The 18,130-nt window shown below is 40.9% G+C and overlaps 1 protein-coding gene across 10 annotated transcripts in view; it reads right to left on the bottom strand.

The window, feature by feature from the left end:
- TRAPPC9 (trafficking protein particle complex 9) overlaps positions 1 to 18,130 on the bottom strand; it is a 469,416-nt gene that overhangs the window by 416,527 nt on the left and 34,759 nt on the right. For all 10 annotated transcript variants that reach the window (XM_032687378.1, XM_032687405.1, XM_032687433.1 and 7 more), the window contains one exon: positions 10,642 to 10,768. In XM_032687378.1, coding sequence (XP_032543269.1) covers positions 10,642 to 10,768 — 127 coding nt within the window. The remainder of the gene's footprint in view (positions 1 to 10,641; positions 10,769 to 18,130) is intronic.

Genomic DNA, 18,130 nt, shown 5'->3' with positions numbered 1-18,130 from the left:
CATTGTACTTGATGATCTCCAATCTTAACAATTCCCTGGTTCTGTGATTCTAAATGCACAACTCTTACAAAGAAGGATTTGATCAGCATTTCCCATGTCTTCCAGAGCTGAATTTTCTTCACTATTCAGCATGGAGAAGAATAGGAAAGTGCTATGGAATACAGAGCACAATCCACCTCCTGAGTAGTTTAAAAGTTAAGCAAAACCCAAAAACTTGAGACTAACTCAGGATTTAAAACGTCACAGATAAACTCAACACTGCTGCTTCAGCACAAATTAAGGGTCAGATTCATCAGAGACCTTCTGCAGCTGTTTCACAGCCCAGATACCATCCCCAGTCAGATTAAGGAAGGTAGTTTTGGTTTTATACTGTGGAATAAGGTTATTGCTAGAGCAGAGATCTGTGAGAGGCACTGAGAAGCTGACAGCACTCTTGGTCTCAAAGTATTTTGCCTTCAAGAAGTTTTCGTGGAAGCTTTTGCTCAAACTTCTCTCTACAATCACATAACTCAAGTACTAGAAAGGATTCCTAGAAGTTTGCTTAATTAGCTTCCAGTTTTTAATACTATTTAATTTTTGTTTCCAAAAAAAAAAAAAAAAAAAAAAAAAGAAAGAGGCCAGGATAACATTTGCATAAATGTTGTTTCTATAAACTTTCAGAAGAAATAGAGGCCTCTTTCATGTACTTAGGTGGGAACCTGCCTTCAGAGTGTATTTACCAGGCAACTCATCTAACCCACAGGCAACTCATCTAACCCACAGGCAACTCATCTAACCCACAGACACAGTGACCTGAACTTGTCGCTGGACATCTCTGAGCCCAATGCAAAATGAGTCAACACAGTCCACACACACTTGCAATTTGACTCATCCTAAAGTAGATACCTAAATTAGGTTAGAGAAACCTGGACGTGACTACCTATGTGTCTTGACTGCAAACACGAGTCAGCAGTCAAATGCCACTAGTTTAGCTCTATCTGTAGATATTTTGTGAAACTAATCAACCTCAAGGTCAGCTGTTAAAGCAGTCAACTAAATTTCCCACTGTAATACAGAGCTTTCAATCACAGAATCATAAAATATCCTGAGTTGGAAGGGACTCACAAGGATCATCCAGTCCAACTCCTGGCCCTGCACAGGATCACCCCAAGAATCCCACCATGTGCCTGAGAGCATTGTCTAAATGCTCCTTGAACTCTGTCAGCCTTGGTGCTGTGACCCCTTCCCTGGAAAGCCTGTTCCAGTGTCCAACCACCCTCTGGGTGAAGAAGCCTCTGGGTGAAGTTTTGGTCCTAACAGTTAAGCTTTTGGGATTGTATGTCCACGTTCCATGTTTTCCAGTCAAGAAGTTGACACCAGCTGCAACTTCGCACTTGGTCCAACCAGGAGACAAAACAGTTTCTAGGACACCACTGGAAACAGTGACTGTCCTGATTCCACATACAATTCCATCTGACCACACACAGCCAAAGTTGCACCTCCCACACAACAAAGTGTCAGTGTGAACAGACCCGTCACCTGAAATGCACTACAAGAGTTAGGGAAGGTCTCCTTCTTCTGTCAAAGTGGAAACAAAAATTGAAGTTAGAGGGGACATAGTAAAACCAGTTGGATCATGTAAAATGGTCACAGAATAAAAAAAAAGTCATTTTAGAGATTAAAAGTAATCTAAAAATAAGTATAATTTTCATTCTTTGGTTATATACTGTGTTATCCCTCTGTGATACCAGAACTCCAGTATTGTGAAATGTTTGATGACATCCCACTGCAAATTGAAATTTCTGAGAACTATTTCAGTAACTTTGTTGCCCGTAACGAAAACACAAACCAACAGAGTGCCGGTTTATGGGTGCTTTATTCGGGGCCCCGGGAACCTGAGGACTAGTGTCCCAAGTCAGGATTCCGAAGACCCTCATTTTCAGTTCAGTTTTTATACCTTTACACAAACATGTCTACGTGCAGTTCTCACTTGTAAGCAGTTACACTTAGTTACAAACACAAACTCATATTTCATACTGATAACAATTGGTAATCATCTACTTTTAATCATAAATCTGTTTAAGTTGTCCTACTCCATAGAAACCCCATAGAAACTGTTCAGCAAACCCTTACTGTATCTAAGGTAACAAATCGTTATATACATGCTTGGCTAAATCTTTTGATTATTGTTCCTACCTCTTCAGTACATTCCATTCTCACGAACAAGGCTGCTAACCTACTACTTTGGAGTGCTGCTCTCTAGGCCTACTCTCCTACTAAGCCTTAGCCATTCTACTACTAAATTTGAATCATTCTGCAACATGTCCCCCCTTTTGAGCATTCTTCAGGCTTTTCCTGCAAGGATGCTCAAATGTAGCAATCTTCAAGCTGCAGTTTCTTGATGAACAGGAGGTGATCCATCTTGCGGTGAGATTACTTCTTTTCTTGTTATGGCTTTCATGATGCGTCTCGTATGTTGACCTTCTTTTACAATCATTCCTAAAAGACACTTATAAACAATCATGGCTATGACAATAATTATTACAATCAATATTCCGTACTGGATAACAGAAGATATCCATCCTGACACATGAAGACCTAGGGAGCTGAATAATTCTCCTATCCAATTGTGTTCTGCTTCCTTTTGTAATTCATGAACATTTTCGTCAATTTGTTCTAATTGACTAATATCTTTCTCTACTTCTTGAGTGACATTTGGGATGTGCACGCAACAATGGTCGTCCTTTGCATGCAGGTATCCACAGACTCCGTGTTCCTTTAATAGGATTAAATCTAAAGCCATTCGATTCTGTACTGTCATCCTAGTGGTGGCTTGTAATTGTAAATTTAGATCTTTAAATCCTTTCTTAGTGACCGCTGCTAGCCTTTCAGTTTGCCCCATTAATTTAAACAACATCTCTCTGTTTCGGTATGTTGAGATTGGTGCAAACAAAGATTCTAATACCCATCCAAATTTAACTCCTGCTGATGGTTCATGCCAATCTCCCAACCTCAAGTCATCAATGTCCTTACTAATTTCTCTTTTTCCCCGTGGTTGTTTTTCTACTGATGTTAACTTATCCTGTTTCCAGAATGGGCAGAGAGTAGGTATCCCTAGTGTGACAGGCACAACAGGACCATCTATTGGCATGTGGGTGGTCCACTGGCCATGCCCCATTACCCACACTAAATTTCCTGGACTCTTAACGGTGGTGGTACGACAATCAATGTTTCTCACAGATCTTTTAATAGTATGATTATATCCTCGACATTCACATCCTAACTGCAAGAGTGTTTTGACTGGTATCAAGCCTATTTCATCGTCTGGGGTATCGCATGTGTATATTCGAATACAATTCCAATTCTCCTTTGTACGTGTTTCTGTCCTCCAATTATGATTTCCTCTATTACCTGCAGAATAAGTTTGATTCTTTTTCCCTTTCCAGTGAATACACCAGTGTACTTTTCCAATATAACTATAAGTCTCTAGTAAGCTGGGTCCCCAAATCGTTTGCCACTCCTCCATAGTTGTAGAGCTAGTAATATTTTGACATACTTCTTCTTGTTTTTCTCGTTTTATTTGAACTGGTACTTTAGAACAGGGGTATGTTACCAAATCTGTAACTAAACAAGATCCCTTTAATTGGCCAATATCTTCGCCTGTTACCCATGTCCCAACTACTACCCATCGGAAAAATCCGGGCATCTGTTCACATTGTTTTTTGGTCATTTTGTCTTTTAATAAACATGCATCTGTCATTTCGTTCCATGTTTTGGTTACAAATCTGCAATTCCATGTAGTATTCTTAAACACTTTAGGAATTTCTGGCACTGGAATTATTCCCCATGGGATTGGGTCTCCTGCAGCATAAGGCATAGGGAGACATGCAGTGATTTTTGTGACATTCTGTACTTTCCCAAAATCACGAATTAGGCCTACGACTAGGTTTTCTTGTTCTACTTCTCGATCTGGAATCTGCAGGTTACTTACTTGCCGGGTTGTTCTTTCAGTCTTTATGTGGACGACAGTAATTCCAGTATCCCACCAGTCATCTCTATTTATCCAGCAAGTATATTGGCCCTCATCTTCTCCTCTTTGTATTTCTTTGATTTTCAAAACTATTACATCTGCCTTCTTTTCAATCTGATGTCTCTTCCCGACTTTCAAGTTCTGTCCCTTAAACCACCACCCATATTCAGAATACTGTCCTTCTGAAATTTTGCAACTTAAAGTCAGATCGCTTCCTTCCTGGGCCGGGTAAACACTGTATTCTGGTCTAACTCTTACTCCTTGATGTGGTACAGCCACTGCTGTCCTTATCCCGTAATCTTTTTCTTTTCCACATGAGACCACACAAAGAAATGTACCCTCTGTTTTTCCTACTCTGGGATCAGAAATATTCAGCCACCCTTTACCTTCCTTACTATTAGACCACCAGCTAACTCCTTGATTTTGTGATTCCCAAGATTGATTTGTCATATTCAATTTCCACCACTTTACTTTAACTGATTTCTGACAATTATCAAATTGGAAGGCACAATTGATTTTTAAGGGAGGACCATCCCACATGTCAAATTGTTTCCTAGTGGGCATAACTCGCACTTTGGTCACCGTTTTCTGGGTCGTGTTTATTGTCCGTATTTCTATATGTTCATAATCAAAACTTTCCCAAATCCAAACTACACACATATATGTTCCTTCCATAGCTTTAGACACTTTGGGTACCTGCAGGACGGTGTAACCTTTTTGTTGTGTCGCATCCCAAACTGTCGTCACTCCTTCTGTCATGGCTCGATCTTAATCTCTCCATCTCCATTTGACTTTAACATCTCTTAATTCAGCTCCCTGGTCATCAGAAAACAGACAGGTTAAATTCACATCAGTGTACTCTGGTACAAATAAATAAGGATCTGGGGTCTCAATTCTCACGGTGGTCTCTGCTAAACTCATCAACCCCAGGAATACTACGATTCTCAATGGTTGGCTCGAAATACCATCCTTGTAGGTGAGAGAGGTTCTACCGACCACGAGACTGGAACCTTCTTGATTCGGGTGTAATGGATCCAATTGTCGATTCCCTCGACCTTCACCGCCGTGTAAGTGGTCATTATCACCTGGCGAGGACCGTCCCATGTTTCCTTTAACGGTTCCACCGACCAGTTTTTCACATAGACTTGGTCTCCTGGAGAAATGTCATGAACCGGATTCTCCAGGGGCAGAGGTCGATTCCACTGCAGCGCTCCTCTGAGGGCTGTGAGAGTTTTATTTAAGGATAACACATAGTTAAACACTGCTTGATCCTCCACCACATGAGGATCCCCTTGATAGGTAGCTGCATGATAGGGCTTGCCATACAATATTTCGTATGGACTTACTCCTATTCTCTCCCTGGGTTTAATCCTGATTCTCAACAAGGCAAGAGGTAGCGCTTGGGGCCACGGGATTTTTGCTTCTTGACAAATTTTCTTTAATTGACCCTTCAATGTCTGATTCATCCTCTCTACTTGTCCACTAGATTGCGGTCTCCATGGTGTATGGAGATTCCATGTTATTCCTAATATAGCAGATATTTCTTGCACTATCCCTGCGGTAAAATGTGGCCCTCGATCAGATGATAGCCCTAGAGGTACCCCAAATCTCGGAATAATTTCTCTCAGAAGAGTCTTAACTACTTCCTTTGCTTGATTAGTCCTGCATGGAAAGGCTTCTGGCCATCCTGAAAAGGTACAAACATATACTAACAAATACTTATAGGATTGGGCCTTAGGCAACTCAGAAAAATCTATTTGCCAATAGTCTCCTTGTAACTGTCCTATCTGTAACTTTCCCATTTGTACCTGTTTTCTGACCACTGGGTTATTTTTAATACACATGGGACACATTGCATTTACCCTTTTTGCTAATGTTAACATCTGGTTTGAGAGAACCTCATTTTTCAGAAATTTTACCATTGCTTCTGCACCCCAGTGGCACTTGTTATGTTCCGTCTCGAGTACTGCTTTCATTATTCTGACAGGTAAGATTACTTGTCCTATGGGAGTGATGTACCACCCTTTAATATTTTTCCTTGCTTTTGTTATTTGAGCTAATTTCTCATCTTCTTGTGAATAATATGGTTTTTCTTCCATATATGCTATTGCTGGATTATTCCGAACGGGTAAAAGAGCCATCTGAGTCCATACCTCTCTGGCGGCTTGTTTAGCCGCTTGGTCAGCCTGTCGATTACCTTGAAATTCTCGTCCGGGATCAGTTTGATGTCCTCTGACATGCATTATTGCCACTGCCGAAGGCTTGTGTATTGCCTCTAGCAATTGTAAAATTTCTTCTCGATGTTTAATTGATGTCCCTTGAGAAGTAAGAAGTCCTCTCTCTTTCCAGAGTGCTCCGTGAACATGAACTACTCCAAAGGCATATTTGGAGTCAGTCCATATATTAACTCTCCTTCCTTGGCTTAGTATTAAAGCTCTCACCAATGCCCAAATCTCGGCCTTTTGTGCAGACGTACCTGGGGGTAGTGCATTTGCTTCTATCACTTCTTGTAGAGTGACCACTGCATACCCAGCATACCTGGTGCCATTCTCCACAAAGCTAGATCCGTCAGTATACAACTCCCAGTCAGGATCTGTCAGTGGTTCATCCTTCAGGTCTTTTCTACTCGCGTAGACCTGTTCAATGGTCTCTACACAGTCGTGCTCCAGGACACCTTCTTCCTTTGTAGACCTAAGGAATTCTGCTGGGTTGAGATGGTTAGTGATTTTCAGTTCAACATCATCTTGCTCTCTTAACAGAGCCTGATATTGTAACATACGGCTAGAGGAGAGCCAATGCCCCCCTTTTTGTTCCAAAACTGCTATGACCATGTGGGGCACGTACACCACCATGTGTTTCCCCAGAGTCAATTTTCGTGCTTCTTGAATTAGAATAACCGTCGCTGCCACGGCTCTGAGGCACCCCGGCCATCCCCCACTTACTGCGTCCAGCTGTTTGGAGAAATACCCCACCGGTCTCTTCCAGGATCCCAACCGCTGAGTGAGTACTCCTAAAGCCGTTCGTTGTCTCTCACAGACATAAAGCTGGAATTCTTTGGTTAGGTCTGGTAGTCCCAGGGCAGGTGCTTCCTGGAGGGCTCTTTTCAGTTCCTGGAATGCTTTCTCCTGCTTCGTCCCCCAGGTCAGCTTGGGCTCTTTTACTGCTTCATATAATGGTCTGGCAGTCAGCCCAAAGTTGGGAATCCACAGCCTGCACCATCCGACCATTCCTAGAAAAGATCTTAATTCTTGATTATTTCGGGGTACTGGGATAGCACATATTGCTTGTATACGATTTGCACCCAAACGCCGAACTCCTTGTGAAATTTCACATCCCAGATAAATAACTTTCTGTTTTACTAGTTGGGCCTTTTCTTTTGAAACCCGGTAGCCTGCTTGCCCCAGCATGTTTAACAGTTCAATGGTTAACTGACGACAGAGTCCCTGTTCTGTAGCTCCCAGGAAGATGTCATCAACATACTGAAGTATTATATATGAAAAAGGAGATTCCTTTACCTGAGTAGTCTTCCATTCTTCAAGTTCTTTTGCTAACTGATTACCGAATATTGTAGGTGAACATTTGAATCCTTGTGGTAATCGAGTCCAAGTAAGCTGTCGCTTTCGTCCAGTCTCTGGGTTTTCCCACTCAAAGGCAAAAATCTTCCAACTTTCTGGTGCCAGTGGTATGCAGAAGAAGGCATCTTTCAAGTCAATCACTGTAAACCACTGAAATCTCTCAGAAACAGATGTTAACAAAGTATAGGGATTTGCTACTACTGGGTGGATATCTTTTGTAATGAGGTTTACTGCTCTCAAGTCTTGTACTAACCTATACTTACCATTAGGCTTTCTTACTGGAAAAATGGGAGTATTAAACTCTGACTCACATTCTTTTAATATCCCTAAAACTAGAAACTGTGAGATCATTGGGGCTATTCCTTTCCTAGCTTCTAAACTAATTGGGTATTGTCGCACTCTAACAGGTTGTGCTCCTTCTTTTAATTCTATTCTAACTGGAGTAGCAGCTTTGGATTTTCCAGGGACCCCTGTTTCCCATACCCAAGGCACTACAGCCTGTTCTATTTCCTGCGGTATCTCTTTTCCTCTAAATTTGATATCTAGGGGTTTTAGAAACGTCTTCTCCTCTATCTGTCCTGAAACTCCTACTACCCATGCAGTTGAATCACTTAATAGCCCCATCAATTTATTCATTGCCGAAAAACTAGCTCCAATATCCATTCTAAATTCTGTCAACTCTCCCTCTACTAATAATTCCTGGTAAATTCTTAACCTTTTATAATCTCCAGACACATTCCGATCCCACTCGGGATCTTCCTGCAGCACGAAATCATTTACTGTTCCTCCCTTCGCTCCAACTGCTTCCCGCAAAGGGGTCATCAATCTAGGGGGTGAGGGCGAAACGTCTGTCTCCCTTCCCCCTCCCCGTCTCTTTTCTCTACTCCTTCCCCTTTCTTTTCGCCCCCTCCGAGTCCGTTCTGCTAGCGGAGTTCTATCAAAACCACATTCTCGCCCTCTCGTTACTTCCTTATCTGAGGACGATTCTAACGGGGGCATGGTGGGTGATCGTGCCCTCCCACGTGAAGAGAAACTATCTCCCGGGGGCGCACTTGGAGTTATGCTGGGGGAGACTAACAAAAACACATCTTCCTCTGGTTCTTGACATCCTATACATTTATCATCTAATTCTTTTAACACCAACATACCACATTCCTTTTGCCATTCAGTCTTACGTTCCAAATAATAAAACAAATCTAAATACGGTATTTCATTCCACCTCTCATTCTCTCGTAAATTTTGCATCAAGGGGTTATAATTTCCGAAGTTAGTGTACCATTCCTAGGCCACTGCATTCCTTCTGTTTCATATTGAGGCCATACATTATTACAATAATCAATCAATTGTCTCTTACTTAACTCCTGTCCGAAATTTCCTTCTTTCCAATGTTTTAACAAGCAACCAAGCGGAGAATCGCTAGGGATATCATTTTCTGCACAAGATAGTGCCCTAAAGGTTTTAAAAGGCATCATAGTCACACACACTGTACATTCACACAATAAACAGTACAATACGAACAGCAAACAGTACAATACAAATAGTAAACAGTTCGATACGAACAGTATAAACCAATACCTTCCTATACCAACTTGTCAAGTCTCGCTATGAGTGACAAGTGCTGGTTCAGCGCGGCTTTCGCCCCGTCTTACGACCAGCGCCTAGGCTTCCCAATAAAACCTTTGCCCAACCCAGCGGGTAAACTCACGGTCCCGTCTTATGGGCAGGCTCCCAACCAACAAACCTGAAAGAATAAAGCACCTCCGGGCTTACCTGGATGGTTGTCCGGCGGGCGCGGGGTCGGGCACGGGTCGATGTCTCCCCAGAAATCACCTGGTTGCCGGCATGGAGTGGATCAGCTCGTGAGCCGCCCCAGCTACCCCCGGAGTCCCATCTGGGTCGCCAGAAAACTGTTGCCCGTAACGAAAACACAAACCAACAGAGTGCCGGTTTATGGGTGCTTTATTCGGGGCCCCGGGAACCTGAGGACTAGTGTCCCAAGTCAGGATTCCGAAGACCCTCATTTTCAGTTCAGTTTTTATACCTTTACACAAACATGTCTACGTGCAGTTCTCACTTGTAAGCAGTTACACTTAGTTACAAACACAAACTCATATTTCATACTGATAACAATTGGTAATCATCTACTTTTAATCATAAATCTGTTTAAGTTGTCCTACTCCATAGAAACCCCATAGAAACTGTTCAGCAAACCCTTACTGTATCTAAGGTAACAAATCGTTATATACATGCTTGGCTAAATCTTTTGATTATTGTTCCTACCTCTTCAGTACATTCCATTCTCACGAACAAGGCTGCTAACCTACTACTTTGGAGTGCTGCTCTCTAGGCCTACTCTCCTACTAAGCCTTAGCCATTCTACTACTAAATTTGAATCATTCTGCAACAACTTCTACCATTTTTTTTTCTGAATAGCAATTATCTTTCCTTCAGAAGGGAAAGATTTTCTTTTAGTCTTCTATTATTGATGCCCAGTGGCTGCTTTCTCTCTCTGACTCTCTAATGCTTCATGCTGGGCTTTAATCTAAACAAGTTCCTATTCATTGGGCTGACTGTGTGATGTGCCTGGGCACGTGGGTACAAATAGGAACTGAGATTTACAATAGTGAAGGTGCCAGCTGGAAAATGCAGCATCTGGAAAGGAAGAGCTACAAAAGGCATCAGTTCCAGCTGAGTTCCCAGCTCCATGAATGGAGACAACATCCAGCTCACGGACCCTCAACATCAAAGTGATCAGGAATTCAACCTAAATCTCAGCTGCAGTTACAAAATACTTTCCTCCAATTGTATCAGAAACTCTTGAATGACAGTTTTAAAAAAAGCAAAACCTCTCTCTTTCTGCAGCTAAAGGCCACAAAGTATTTTCTGCTCAAAGGCTCTATTTTTGCTTAAGATCTTCGCAAAACAATTTGACATTTCGACGTTTTTCCATGTTATTGTGATCAATGTGCATAAATTGAGAAAACTATATCCTTCCAGTATCCTTTAAAATTTGACAGGTGCTGTGGAAAAGCTAAAGATTGTATTTTGGAGTCTTACCTCACAATGGGCAATTTGGTGAAGGGAACAGGAGGTAACTTCAGACCATCTGGAAGAGTGATAACTTCCATTGTTCCAGGGCATTTTGCTGTGTAGCTTTCCAAGCTCTGTGTTACATCTTTCTTTTCTAGAAAATAAAATTACAAAACAATTTCAAACACACATGTATCAAAAATTTAAGAAGTTATAACCTAAAGTTTTATTTGCAGATTTTTTTGTATTTACAGAAAATAACTCTAATGGCATGCCAACTAATTTCATACAGCAGTTGGAGCTTTGTTCCAGAAGCCTCAACAGATGGATCAAATATAATTAAGTGACCTCTAAGCAAAATAGTTTTCTAGCTTTCTCAGAATTTTCCAAATGCCAGTCTATACCTACTTTTTTTTAGTTTTTTTATTGTCAAAATAAAAGTTTCTACAATTTACCTCATAAATCTACACATCCAACACATTTGGTCTCATGCATGTTAAGGTTATTAATAATAGCATTGTATAGGAACAAGCCTTGCTCTGAAACATCAGATGAAATAATATCAAAGACAAAGAAGAGAAACAAACTATTTTTCACGTTACCTTGTGTGAAAACTACCTAATTCTCAAAATAATTGTACTCTATTATGCTACTAAATCATAACAACTGCTAGAAAAATTTTCTTTGGTTTTGCTTAAAAATACAAGAACATTCAAATAAACTGTGGAAGGTGTCTCTGCCTATGGCAGGACAGTTGGAACTAGACCGTCTTCAAGGTCCCATTCTGTGATTCTATGATTCCCCATTTCTCTGACAAAATGGGAGTCTGCAAACAGAAATAAGACTGAGAGTGTGTTTAGAGAGAAGAATGAGACAGCTGAAAAGTCTTAGACCTGTATTGTTTTAAAGCACAGTGAACATTCATAGAATCAAGAGTGTTTGAGTGGGGAAAGGACCTTGAAGACCATCTAGTTCCAACTATCCTGCCATGGGCAGAGACACCTTCCACTACACCAGATTGCTCCATATATGTGCTACCAACAAAAAAAACTATTCAATAACCCAACTGTTTCTGGAAAATACTTCAAAGATCAAAATACTCAATGATAAAATAGAAAAGGGAAGGGTGATAGCAAATACTGCTTTCCAACAAAACTGCTTGGACAGGTGTATTGGGTTATGCATCGAGATTTTGGTGGCAAGGGATGCTGTAGGTGTGGCCTCTGGGAAAAGAGACCAGGAGTAGCTCCATGAGAGAGCCAGTTCCAGCCAAATCCAAAAAGCAGCTGCTGCTGCCCAAAGCTGGGCCCATCAGTTATGTTGGTGGCACATCCCTGATAACATATTTAAGAAACGGTAAAAAATGCTGCATAGCAGCTGTGAGAGGGAGGAGCGAGAAAAATGTGAGAGAAACAAATTTTATAATCAGTCCAAAAACACAAAAACCTGCCCAAAACACCAACTTGGGCCTTGAAAGCCCCAAATATCCAGCAATGTTTGTGCTGCCCACATCAATCCAGCTTAGTTTGTGAGCTTCTACTGCCAGGAGTAAACACTCTTTCAAAGCAAATAAACATTGACTGTAGTGCCCTTCACTACAGAATTAATGCCACATAACTGACAAACTGCTTTGCTTGTGTCTCTGTTTCACTGAACTGCCTCTTGAGCCACTCCTCACATTTTCATTTCCTACAGGAAATATTCCCAAAAACATTATTAGACATCCACATATGTTCAGGCAAGGAATTGTAGTGGTTCAAGACTGAGTATTTTCATCAAAATTTCAGGTTATTTGCCATGTCATGTGAGCAAGGGCACATTGTGCAAACAAAATCCACCAAGACGGAAATCTTCACAGCTACCAAAAATGATGAAGACAACACTACAGCATGTGCTTAATTCTGCTTGAAACTGGATATTCTGTAATTCTGGAGAATTGGCTTTCACTTCCTAGTGTGAAACACTCAATTATTGTGCTCACAGAAGGCCGGCTGCCACTTGCAAAAAGGATTTGTTTATAGATTTCTGAGGCGCATTTTTTTTCCACGGCAGTAGCTCAGTGAGCTTTCCATGAAGACAAGGCTAAACCAAGCCATTTTTCTCTGCTGACGTGGTATGGAATAGTTTTAAACATGCTGCTGGCCCCTATCCCTTAGCACCACATCTCAGCTGAGATGCTGAAGGAATCTACGTACTGACAAGTGTTCTCGATGCAAAAGAGCAAGAGCTGCCTGATCCTGCCCAAGAGCTGCCTCTGAAAGCAAATGCTGGAGCCTCCTCTCTTGACTGAGCACCTCGGCTCCTTGACCTCTGTGGCCTAATAGTTGCCAAAAACCTGTTACAGACTGGTGGTCTCAAACAGGTCTCAATTCTCCCAGCTTTTGCCTGCCTGTCACCATATTCTGACATCATCAGAAATCTCACAGACCTCCTGGGAGGATCCATTCAACTCCTCGGCCTCCTTCCTGACCTGGAGTTTAGAAGATTTCTGTGACTGAAACACCACTGGTACTTATCTTTCTCTTTACAAAGAAGACAGAGAAAACAGCTGCTTTTGGAGGTCTTTACCCACCTGGGGTCTTCATGCTTCTACAGGTCAACAGGAAAGCAATCACCACGTGATCCTGTGACCTGAGAATTCACCTCAACAGCTTTAAAAGCCTGTCCTGCAGCTGGGAACGCCACTGGATACTCTTGTGTAGGTATCAGAGACTCATTTATTGAGTGAGAAGTGATGGATTATTTTTTCATCTGCAATAACTGCGTTCATGGGGGTTTTTTCCCCTCCAGTTTCTCTCCAGACTCACTGAAAGATCAGGATCACAGAATGGCTGTAAACCAAACAAAGCTGAACAAAGCCACAGTCAGGAGTGGCACTGGAGCACATACTGCAGTTTGTTCAGCATAACCTCGTAGTTCAGTTCCCCCATTTCACATCAAATTGGTTTTGACTGCTTCTGACAACGGACAATCTTGCAAGTCCACCCATATTCTTGGGATTTCATTGCTTAACTGTTTCCCATCACCACAATGAGCATTAGGTTTGTCTAAAAGCTGATTCAAACCTTCTTCTAATACGGCAACACAAAAATCTGAAAGCTTCAGGTGCACAGTTAGCAACCATTTGTGACTGAAACATCAAAAAGCAAAGACTTTCTGCTCGTTTAGCAGTCGTGGAACAATATTTCACAATAATGGAGCCATTGAAAAATCAGACCAGGAGAGGAGAGGAGGTCAGTTATAGACTAACATTTTTAGGCACTTCAGTTTGTGTGATTTAACAGTATCACGCAAACAGCATTTCATGTCTTGGCAGACAACAGAGAGAATCAGAAGAACACAATTGCTGTAACTGTCTTATTTCAGCTATTTAATATTTGAAGAAATTTAAAGTATCTGTACATGGGCTCAGTCACTACCCATTGAAAACTAAGGCAAGTAGTAAAAACGTAGCATTTGTTCTCTGGCAAGCAATTGGTTGATGTTGTTTTGATCAAGTCACTGTGTCCCTTGCAGAACAACCCACACCCGGGTGGAATGGGAATGAAGAAAGGGACAATTTTATGCCTGAGATGCCAATCACATTGGAAGACAATTTCATTTCCTTATGCAACTTGCTAAAATGTTGAAAAAGGAAGTCAGAAAACAAATGGCTAAAAGCCTTCTGACTTCAGTTTCCCCTGGTGATAAGCCCAGAATGAACATTTTAACAAAAACCCTGTACCCAGAGTGCTTTGTGCTGGCTGAGCTTTTCCTTCTCCCTTGAAAACAGCAAATAATGGTCAAAAAGGAGAAGTCCAAGGACAGCTCCTGCAGCAGCCAGGCCCAGACTCAACTGCCTCAGGACAGAGATGCAAACATCTTAATAAATTACTAGTAGCACGTAAAAAGACAGAAAAGTCAGTCTGACAACAGAAAGAACAAGAGAAAGAGTAGTTCCTGCACCCAGAAACATAGCTATGGCCTTCTAGTACCTGAAGGGAGCCTACAAGAGTAGGACTTCTTACAAGACTGTGTAGTGATAGGACAAGGGGGAATGGCTTCAAACTGAGAGTAGTTTTAGATAGATATTAGGAAGAAATTCTTCCCTGGGAGGGTGGTGAGGCACTGGCACAAGTTGCCCAGAGAAGCTGTAGATATTCCATCTCTGGAAATGTTCAAGGCCAGGTTGGATGGGGCTGTGAACAACCTGGTCTAGTGGAAGGTGTCCCTGCCCATGATGGCAGGGGGGTTGGAATGAGATGATCTTTAAGGTCCCATCCGACCCAAACCATTCTGTGATATTTCACAGAAAAATGAAATTTGTTAGGTGAGCCCTGTTACAACTAGAGAAGAAAAAAATTCCATGTCTGCTTCCAGGGGAATCTCCAGCCTCACTGTGCCATTGCGACACAGCGTATTCCTTAAACTAAAGAATTTCAAAAAGACCACAAAATGTGTTAGGACCCTCAAAAAAGCTGAATTAGAAACTGAATATTCATAGACAGCAACCACTACAGACTTTTTACCTTGCAGAGAATCACCAGACTGCAGGATGTGCCAGGCAGTGCCTCAGGTCTAGTTCTGGGCCGTGAGCACCCTGTTTGTACCCTCAGTGCATCACTTCACTACCACAGGCAGGCCAATGCTGGGAGAGGAGCACCTCAGCAACACTTGCACCATCAACACACTAATGCAGCATTTCAGCTGTGCAATTCTGTCAGTGCAGCATTTCAGCTGTGTAATTCAGCAGAACAGAGCAGCTCCTCTCCTGGGCAGGCAGCACCACCTGGTTTTCCATCCCATTAACTCCGATAGGTGTTGGGTGACGCGTTTTCTACTGGTTTAGTAAACAGATAGCACCTCTAATATTTTCCTGAAAAATACATGGAGCAAGTAAACAAACTTAAAGATCGGATACTTGAACAAGCTGCTTTGTAACAAGGCAAGGAATCCTGGATATTCATCCCAACATTGTCTCCTGCAACAAGTGTGTGTGTTCTCACAGACTCCAAAGCTATTCTTATGGGGAAAACCAGAAAGGCACTGGCAGAATATGAATGCCACCTCTTTAAGAAATCAAGCAAAATAAGTCTCTAAATAAATACAATGGAGACTAACAAAATTCACTGTTTCACATGGAAAAGAGCAGAAACCACAAGAAATAATTAATTTGTGCTATCCAGAAAGCCAGACCCGTTGTCATGAACAGACCACCATGAGCTGGATCAAAGAAAGTGACTCCAGCCACACAAAGGATTCAGTTATTTGCTGTGTAACAGCTCACCTTTGAGAAAACAAGTTATTAGTTTACTACTAACTCTGCAGGAAGAAGATATATTTTTAACACAAATAAAAATAACTGTGTTAGAAGCAGAATGTTTTCTGCTTCCACAAACAGAATGGGAAGAGACTGACTAAACACACCATGATCATCTATTACAAGATTTTTAATAATTACATAAAACGTGTACACATGAAGTCCCAGCCAGTTTGCACAAAAATATTTTTAGCTAAAATCTCATGAAAATTTGACACAGCTGAAATCAGAGTTCAGAAACACACCATTAAAATTTCAGTATCTAGTTCTCCACCATCTCTGGGAACTTCAGATGTTTGTATGTGTTCAATACTAAAAAAATGTATTTCGAACATATAAAATCAGTACATAAACCACTGAACAACATTAAGCATTTTTTCATGTTAAGAAATATCAGCAGACCTACCTTTACAAAAAGTGGTGCAAATTAGGCATAGATAACTTCTGTATCAATAAAAAAAGGACTGCTGCAAAGCTGCTTGTGAGCAAGGCAGGTTTTGTAAAAATTCCCAGATAGAATGGCATAACTGGTTTTGTATTTTGGGTGGAAGAAGCAGAGACAGAACATGGCAAGAACAGCATTTTCCCCATGGTACTGCTATGCAAAGTCACAGGAATTTGGCCAGAGAGGTTTATTGTGATTCAAAGTTTCAATGCCTCCACAAAGAGACTCTTGCTTGAGAAAAGGGCAGTTTCATTGTTTAAAAACCTAGAAAACTGCCTGAAAACAAAAACATGTCCATTCTCTATCGTAACATACAGTTGAGTTTTCCCATCCTTCTAGAAAAACATCTCTTCAGTATCACTCCTACCTTGCTCATTTTTTCTTAGCATATCCAGTCATACTCAACAGACATCACATGGGGAGGTCACCAAACTACCTGGATGATCCTCTTGTAAACATGGATATTTATTTTCCATATAAAGTGCCACTTTCAATAGTAGCCTTCACTCCAGTGCCTTCCTTTGGATTTAGGCTACAGAGATCAGTATTGACTCTGTTAAGTGTCGTAAAAATTTATTTGAATTTTAGTAATACAGCACCTCCTAAAACAGCTTCTTTTGGTACAAAAACATTAGCTCTTAAAAATACAGCTTCATGTCTTCATACTGCCAATTAAAGTACAACTTCCCCAAAGGAACCTTTTGTTTTCTACAATAAAAACTTTGCCAACGTGTCTTCCTTTGCACACTTGGATCTTTTCCCTCAGTCAACCAAATCAGTCTCCTTTGAGACCAAAGGTATCTACGTGAAGACAGGAGTTTTGACCACAAGCTCAGAAAACTCCTTTTGCTCAGGACTGACTTTAAACAAATCAATAGGAAATTTCTGTCATAAAGAAATGCGCTATTTTACTGTAATGAGCGATCTGCCCAAATCTGGGTATGGTATTGGCTGAAGGCTTTGTCTGCACCTCATCAACATACAAATCTAAGCAGAGGTAAATCACGTGTGAAAGTCTTTCAGATTTGTCTGTAATGCTAAACATTTCATTTACAGTATATTATTTTTTTCTTTCATATCACATATGACTTAAAAAATTGCTGGTTTTCCTAGTTGGTGCTATGCAAATGAATTTAATTTTTTAAAAATTGCTGGTTTCCCTATTTGGTACTATGCACATGAATTTAAATTTTTTAACCCCACTGTTAGTTTACTCCATTTCATTTATTTATTTCACTTCAAAAAAACCCCCCACACTCTAAAAGACACGTATTTCATGAAAATAAATTACACCTTCTTAATAAAGCAGCTTGAGCAAGGTTATTAAAGTCAGCTTGTGTCTAGAAAACACAAATTCCAGAGAGAGATTTTTAAAGGGGGGGGTTTAAAAAAACCCAGGAAATAGTGTTGCAGATAAACAACTTTTGGGAGCAAGAACACACAGCTGTGCTGAAGCTTGATAGCACACAACTGAAGAAAACACAGAACTAGATGAAAAGCAGCAAAAGTCATGGTACTATGATGAATAAGAAGAATGAAATTACTTCTAAGGAGCTTTCTCCTACTTAATGTACACTCTCCAAAGTCTGTTATTCCAATGTGTCAGAAAGCATTTACATTCGAGCTTTTTTAATATATTCATTCTTACACCACACACTGCCACTGCTATACATCAAACACACGAGGTGACAGGTCTGTTCAATTACATTTTTATATATATATACACACACATACACATACACTTTTTTATATATATGTGAATAGATAAGATA

The sequence above is a fragment of the Chiroxiphia lanceolata genome, chromosome 1 (genome assembly GCF_009829145.1).
Source record: "Chiroxiphia lanceolata isolate bChiLan1 chromosome 1, bChiLan1.pri, whole genome shotgun sequence".
NCBI lineage: Eukaryota > Metazoa > Chordata > Aves > Passeriformes > Pipridae > Chiroxiphia > Chiroxiphia lanceolata.
The sequence above is the reverse complement of the archived record's forward strand: the minus strand, read 5'-3'. Positions and strand labels throughout refer to the sequence as shown.